The sequence below is a fragment of the Schistosoma haematobium genome, chromosome 2 (genome assembly GCF_000699445.3).
Source record: "Schistosoma haematobium chromosome 2, whole genome shotgun sequence".
Classification (NCBI taxonomy): domain Eukaryota; kingdom Metazoa; phylum Platyhelminthes; class Trematoda; order Strigeidida; family Schistosomatidae; genus Schistosoma; species Schistosoma haematobium.
The window spans coordinates 2990297-2998929 of NC_067197.1; the positions used below are offsets into that span (position 1 = coordinate 2990297).

Below are 8633 nucleotides of genomic sequence, written 5' to 3' on the forward strand. Positions count from 1 at the left end.
ATCACGAGCAAATGGAGAACAAGAGGTATGTGTATAACAATCCATTTGTTAGTAGGTAACAACGTGTATCATGCTATGAGTTGTAACACAACGGAAGAAAGTATGGTCAAGGTCATACACTTAAACAACACGTACAATCATTTAATGATAATAAATGTATAGGCTGAATAAATACAAATAACATCGAAAAAACTATTTACAAGCCAAGCTTCTCATGCATATCTCCACAATACTATGTATTGAGCAATTTATATTAAACACCATACATTCAACTAATTGTACAATTAAATTTGGAGGCAAAGTCATGTGAAGTTCTAAGTTCACTCACATGTATAAATACATATGACATGATAGTTCATTCACTCGTATGCCCCGTTTTTGAGTTAATTACTATGATAAATCACGTTTTCAGTTTATATAGGAATTTGATTCTAGTCTAGCAATTTCAAACTCATAACTGTAATGTAACAGATTTCCCATATGAGAAATGTAAACTTTGAGAGTTTACAGAAATAAATCTGATGACCAGTTATTGTATGCATGAATATGTTTCTTGTCACACACCTTGTGACGATTAGATTAGCAGTGATTACGAACGAGAAGCGGACCATCCTCCATTGGGAGTAACAGGCGTCAGTAAATAAGTAAGTAAGTAAGTAAGTAAGTAAGTTAGTTAGTTAGTTTAGTTTGTTTGTTTGTTTGTTTGTTTAACTGTACTAGAGACATTCATTCTTCCTTCCAGTGATTGTGACCTTGCACGAACTTATGTTTGCTCAGTAAATCCGCTTGCACTCCCTTGGTACGATTTCAGTATTCTTTCGATACCACGAGATCGCCAACAAATATATGTCGCTACCACCTTTAATCGCCTTCTGATATCTGGTACGCCACCTTCTTGTAGTGGTGACCATAGTCAACTGTGACTCGACGTCACGCTACACTCTAATAAAATTGAAATACTTCCAATGAAAGTGACTAATATTGAAAAGAGATTAGATTAGATAGACGAGAAATTATTCCTTTCGATTTATTAGTAAACTGTTGTTAAGAATAAAGGATATGTATACATATACATCTGCATAGAAAGAAAGAGAGAAATGTACAGAAGAGGTTTTACTTTTGTATAGGGGATTTACCTAAAGGAAGGATGTAAAGAAGGTGCTATCGTTTAAGGTGTCGAGAGGTTTTATTAGAAAAAAAAACAGTAATTTTTTTCATACTTACACAAGCATACTGTTGTGATGTGTGCTACTCATATTGACATAAGTAGTATATCACTCTAGTCGTAGACAGAAGGTCTGGAAGCAGAGAGACAAGAGAATCGAACAGTAAAGAATGGAAACAGAATGCAATTTGTATGAAAATGCAAGAACAATGAAGCTTGAGTCATTTTGAGACAATTGATAGACACTTTGCAAATTGAGCATTTACTTTGTGATTGTTAGATTTTATTAACAAGTCCTGTAATTTGTGTTAAATACATTCGATTGTTCCCACTGGTGTTCTTGTTCACTACACTGCGTATAATTGTAATGGTCAAGAGTGTTTTAGGTCCTTGAAACTTATATGTACAACTTAATTTCCTAGTTAATGAAGTGAAGTACACTGATTGATACTAATTAGAACATTGTCATTTGATAAAGGTATTATACTGAACTGTTTTAACAAATGAGTTCTACAGTGAATTTGGATTGTAATAGAATACAACGAAATTATAAAAATGTGAACAATGCAAGTTTATAGAGAACTTTAAAATAGTAATGAATAACAAAGTGTCTATCAAGTAAACAATACGATTCTATCCTATTGAATAGATCAATTTAATTCACTTAGAGGTGAATAATCAAAACTATGAAATAACTGTTATATACAAATGAGAAATATCATGAATAGGAACGGCTACGAATTATTTATGGACTGTTATTACATATATTCCTATGGGATAACTACTGAGTAATCACTGGATTATATAGGTGTATTCATTCTTCTTTCATCATAAGCTTTCATTTAACCTATTGCCCACTGCAATACGATTTACTGTCCTTAACTTATCCCCACATTGTTAGTTACCGTATTCCACACCCACAGCCATTTTCGACTTGATCTTGTATAATTAGTTTTTATTTTATGGTGTAATGAAGCCTGGTCTGCTTGTATGTCAACCGCATATATATGAAATATACAATGCTTATGGTGGAGGCCGTTATTTATGTTCTGGACACAACTGATAGGCCTGGCGAAAAGCTACTGTACTGAGATCAAAAAAAGGATTTAGAGTCGTCCCAACTCTTCTGCTACTGGTTGACGTTTGGCAATGAGATAAGGTCATGGATGTCGGTATTCTGATTGGTGATTTTATCACGCGATAAATGACGGATCACAGGACATAACAATAACAAGTGAAAAGACGCTAAAAGTTGTAAAAACAAATTATTTTAACAGTTTAATTCATATATCCTTCTAAGTCAGACCACCATTGAAAACTTAGAAGCGCTGGACGGCCGTTTCGTCCTAGTATGGGACTCAGAGAATAATGGACGATAACAAAAAACAATGATATATAATTCAATTAAACAATCAGAACAAATTAATATCAATCAACCAAGTCGAGTATCAGAAACGGCGAATTAGTATGACAATGCATAGTCAAAAGTCAAGTAAATCAAAATCACAATCACTGAATATGAAGATACAAAGGAAGAAACAAAATTGTAGGCGAATGTCAACAATGACCTTGTTTTTACATCCAACATTCAACATATGATACAAAAAATATATAAATGAGATGGGTAACTTAATAATCAAGAGAAGACACAGTGTTGAGTTTAAGTAATATAAACATGTGAGGGATTTTCCCACTCTCTCATATACACAAGTACACATAAAAGGATTATACAACGATCATTATTTGTGTTATGACTGGGGATTAAACATCAATGTATCGTAGGTATCTGGACTGTAACTGCTAAGTTGACGTGGTGGTCATACTTGCCTGTCATGTTGATTCAAACGAGTTATATTGGATAGAAAACATGTTCGTTTAGGTCCTACCATTCTAGATAGGTCGTTTGGAGAACAGTAGAACTAAAAGCAGCAGCTTATGGTCCGGGGTTGAAGTTGTACTACTGACTGTACAGTGTTGTGATAGTAGTAAGGAGTTCTGCTTAAATAACTAGCATTTACGGCGATGCTCACTAATGACAAAGGGGTTAGAAAAGGTCGAATCAAAACATGTCACATCTCACTTTACCCCACTGATACCCGTCTTCGACAGTAGGGTGCGGATCTGACACTTGGAAAACTTCTTATCAAAACACTTTAGAAGTTTTTTTAAGAATAAATATCTTGCTACGCTGTTAGCAAGTGAGAAGTGTTAATCAGCTTAATACCTCTGACAATCACTCAAGATCATATTTGGTGGTCTTGCATGTAGAATCTCTATATATCAGGATTAATCGTCGGGCACCGCGCATCATAACGAGTTCTCTTGTGCTTGTTAATTCATGTTTATTAATATCGTGACTTCATTATTTGCTCATATTCGATCTTCTTTATAGCATCATTATAACTGATTGTACACCTCAAATGGGCATCTTTTGGTAACTATTTGTTGAAATATTTGATAAATGCAGTGAATTTTCACATAGCTATTTCAACTACTTATTTTCAGTATAGTAGTTGGCTTGTCAATAAAAACTATCAGAAGGGGTTTTGTGGAGATTTTGGAAATTTCTCAGATTGAAATCATCAGTCATTTGAAGCTAGAACACCATGGAAAACCTGGTATGGGACTCCTCGGCAGTGTGCATCTACGACCCCGCATCCCGCGAGATTCGGACCCAGGACCTATCAGTCTCGCGTCAGACGATTAACCAACTAGACCACTGAGCCGGCATCCAATCGGTGGTGTTAATGTCTAACTTCAACCAATCCACGAAGTTGCGCCACCGCACACCATTGTCTTCAGTGAGTTGACATCTCACAACAGACCTGTTTGAACTCCACTGGTAACGGCTTCTCACTAGAACTCCAGGAGAATCTCTTGAAGTCAGTCACTAGTGAGCAGATGATTATTACTAGAATGGGTTTTGTGGAGATTTTAGGAATTTCACTGGTTGAAATCATGAGTCACTTCAACCAGGTAAGTATATTTTATTTACAGTAACAATGATAATAGTAATGAATCAATTAAAGTTTTCCTATTTCAGAGCATAATCTAATCGTTGCCTATTTCATTAACAAATAAAATCGAAAATTCGTAAATAAAAATGTAACGACAACCAAGGTACGTTAAACGTGGTATCGTTAAATGTTTGATTAATTCAACAGATATATCCTGAGGTTCTAGTGAGAAGCATTGACCAGTGGAGTTCGACCGGGTCAGTTGTGAGGTGGATCTGTCACTTAATTTCGTGGATTAGTTGAAGCTAGACTTTAACACCGTTGGATACCGGCCGGCTCAGTGGTCTAGTTGGTTAAGCGTCTGACGCGAGACTGATAGGTCTCGGGTCCGAATCTCGCGGGGTGCGGGGTCGCAGATGCGCACTGCTGAGGAGTCTCGCATTAGGACGAAACGGCCACCCAGTGCTTACAGGTTTTCCATGGTGTTCTAGCTTCAATTGACTTATGATCTCAACTGTTGAAATTACTACAACTTCCACAAAACCCCTTCTGATACTGATAAATTATTTGTTGTCTAATATGCAATTTTTCTCACAATGTAGACTTTTCGGACGACCTAACTATTCTATACCATACAGAGCAAAAAATAAGTGTGAGGAAAACATCAAACTAATTCACAAGTCAAGCTTAAACATGGAGTTCTCAAGCCAAAAAAAATTGGACAGACCAAAGAACACAATGCAATGGAAATCGGGAGCAGAAATATAGGGGTGAACAGGACGTGACAACAACTGGAAAGGAGAATTCAGGACATAGTTGGTAACAGACACCGGTAAGTCCTTTTTAATTCTTCTTTACTGTTTTTATGTCTATGTTTCCTCCACAGTTTACCTTATCTCTTTTCATTTGGTTGCAAATAATAATTAATTTCTCCTTGGTGTACTGATATGAAGTAATAGCAACTTATATCGACACATCCGTGCCACAATCTACATTGACGATAGCTATTATTAAAGTACTATGTCAAGAATAGTGTTCAACTGTACAGTAATTGACATAGTGATTAATTAAACGAGTCATAACTCCTTTATTATCATATAAATGTAACGTAATCGTTCGTTATATCTAATCATTTCAACCAAAGCTGATCTTAGTGAACTAACGAAATCATTACAAGGAACTTATTGAAGGGTCTCTAGTTGAGTTGTCACAAATAATCACTGGTTAAACTGATCATTGGTTCAGATATGAAGTCACATCTATCAACGTCATATATCCTTGAACCGTATGATCTCAAAAATGTCATTTAGCAAGTTATGATTGTAAGGAACGGATACTAGGTTGAAGAGATTGTTGCTTATTCTACAACACCTTCTATTAGTACAAGAGTAGGCAATTAACAGAAAGTATAGATATTAATGAAGTATCACATATGAAACATGTTCAAGTGAATGAGAGCAACCCTGTCGTTAAAACCTTCCTTATCTAATAAGGATGTTCACATTACTCAAACAGGTGTCGTTAAGTAGTGACTATTTAATGTTTACTTACAAAATTGGTTAGATCATTTTCCCAACAAACGTCAAGTGCAAACGATTAAGTAACGTATTCCATCTAAGAAGTAAAATTCAACATTGTCAATCTAAATGTCTTGTGGCAGTCATTTTGTATGAGAACTTCTGACCATATTATTCAAAGAAATTAAAACTAACAACTGGTTCACACAACTGTAAAAATATCTATACAAAATTGTTACGTGAATTAATGGTAAGGATTGGTTTCTTCGAAGGATGTTCACTGGATGGATATTAGTTGAGTTTATATCTGAGGTCAGTTTCCATTCCTGATAACACGTAGAAAACCGGAAATATGCATTTCGAGTCTTCGCACCTGAAAGAAAACTAGGGCACACAATTCAAGAAACCATCATAAACTCATCACAACGTAAATGCACTTTCAACGGAATCAGAAGAAATGACAGTACAATGAACATTTACAGACAAACAGATTGATCCATAAAAAGACAATATTGTACACAATAGTTGTCGACTGAGCAGCTGAAATTAGTACTGAATGAAGTTTAGGCGCATACCTGTTAGTAATAATGAGGTTGACAAAAGTCAGATTTGAAAACTTTAACAAGATATCGACTCCAAGTGAAGTATGAAACAGAATATGGATGTGTTTCGTGTTCAGCTAATCAAGGGAATGTTTGGTGGTCATGTGGTGTTTAAATAAACTAATGATACCATTGTACTTGTTGAAAGCTCGATTTCGAATTCCAAATACAATACATTCGTTTGTGCTTATGTCGTAATTCTTGATTCATTCTCGTTATTTTGAGGATTCTTAGTTCATACTACAATTCAAATAATTCGAAATTTCGAATTGGCGTCGCGATGGAGCCTGTGATGGAATTGTTGGATATACATTCAAATTTTGGTGCTTTTGAGGATTATTTTGAAAGGTTCGAAATCTGGGCTATGACCAAGGAAGATGCTGAGGATGTTAATATTGTGGCATATTTCCTCACATTCATCGGAAAAGAAGCATACAGCTTATTAGGAACTCTGGCTGTCCGAGAAAAGCCTATCTCGCTTCCTTATACAACTCTCAAGGAACTGCTGCTAGATTATGGTAAGTATACAAATTTCGAACTCAATAAAGGAAGATTTTGTAAAGTGATTCATGAGGATATAAAAAATTCCACTACATTACTACGTCATCCCAACCCAGTGCATACTCATGTAGTGACTCACATTTATCACGATAACACGACTGGTTTAATAAAAACAATTATTATTATAACCAACTGTACCAGTGTTTGTTTTAATGTGCTTTTGTTTAACTGTGCTAATTATAGCCATTTTGTGCTTCCATTACCTTCCATTGTTGTTCCGCGGTTTTTAGCTTCGTTCGCACGTACTCCACTTTCCTGTTTTCGCTTATGTCATTTGTTGACACGATCTTGGTATTCGTTCGATACCACGAGATCGCCAACGAAATAAATCTGGTTACGTTCAACCTTCGCCTTCTGATTTCTTTGGCACGTGTTTCTTGGTAGCGGTGTTCATAGTCAATTGGGACTGGACGCCACGCTACACTCAAGGCTATGCAGATAATTCATTGAGGAGTTGCAATGCGTTTCACGAAGATGGGCACACGTTTGGTCAATATTTGTTTTGTGGCAAATTCCACTCTTTTAATTCATGTAAATTTCGTAATCCTAAGTGCCTTAAATATGGTGATATTGGATACATTCAGTCAGTCTGTAATACTACTGTTCATCTTACTGCGATTAATATTAAGTCTTGTAATTCTGATCCTACTGAGTCGAGTATTCATAAAGATCATTTATCCTTATCAACGATTGCAATAGACAGTGTAGAGTCATATAGCAGTTCGGAGTTAAATAAAACTCAGAATCCTTGTGAGACAACGGTTTCTAATCAATCCGTTTGTCAGAATTCTCATGTTATTGTATCAGATATGGTTTTTCCTAATGATTTACTTATTTCTGATGAAATTTCTTACAAATCTGAAGAAAATATGTTGAGTGAACATAATTATGATCGAAAACCTGATGTAATTTTAATGTATACTGATTTTTATAACGATCCATCACTCTCTAACGACATTCTCAATAAAGTTGAGGAAACTATTTCAGAAGATTCAAAGCTTGATGTCATAGCAAATATTATTTGTCCCCATAATTCATTTGTTTCTTGTGGGAAGCTTGTTCAATGCGAAGCACAAGTACTAAATGACCTCGATTTTGATTACAATTCGGATGATTTCATATCAACTGCTGTTTATCCTTATCACAAAAACACTTCTAATGTTTACTCTAACCAATGTGCGAAATATATTTTAAATGAAGCCACATCATTCATAACTTGAGTATATAAATATCCAACATTATTTCGTGGGGGAGGATAGTTTTAAAAAATCTATTAATGATTTCATTACAAAATCTACATGCTGATTGTATACAATCCCAGGACCCAGGTGAGTCTTTTCCAATTTCGGTTGTTAATTCCAATACTAATGAGCACGTTCTAGATAATATAGAGTTTTTATCCAATACAATGTTGGACAGACACAGGATGAACTTGAGAAGAAGATGTACAATCAATTACAGACACCTAGACACCAATTTGAGCTGCGGCGGATGTGGTGTTTGAATGGAGTAATGATACCATTGTACTTGTTGAATGCTCGATTTCGAATTCCAAATACAATACATTCGTTTGTGCTTATGTCGTAATTCTGAATTCAATTGCGTTATATTGGGGATTCTTAGTTCATAATTCGAAATATCATAGGTAAACAGCGTTTATATTAAACACTGAAATTATCTGATTCTAGAAAATAAAATCCACTGGAATTTATTAAAACAACGAGTCAGTAAGAAGGATAGCAGAGGTAACATATATTTCAACCGCCTTAGTTAGTGGGGATTCACTATCTCACGCACCAACTTACCATTTTTGGATGGTGGGTACAGAAGA

At 35.3% G+C, this 8633-nt stretch overlaps 1 protein-coding gene across 1 annotated transcript; it reads left to right on the forward strand.

Annotated features, from left to right (window-relative positions):
* The first annotated feature begins 382 nt into the window (after positions 1-382).
* MS3_00000213 (uncharacterized protein) lies at positions 383-8390 on the forward strand. The gene is made up of 4 exons (XM_051208065.1): positions 383-644; positions 4725-4954; positions 6467-6759; positions 7033-8390. The coding sequence occupies exon 4, from the start codon at positions 7612-7614 to the stop codon at positions 8020-8022; it is 411 nt and encodes a 136-aa protein (XP_051067268.1). The 5' UTR covers positions 383-644; positions 4725-4954; positions 6467-6759; positions 7033-7611; the 3' UTR covers positions 8023-8390.
* Positions 8391-8633: the final 243 nt, after the last annotated feature.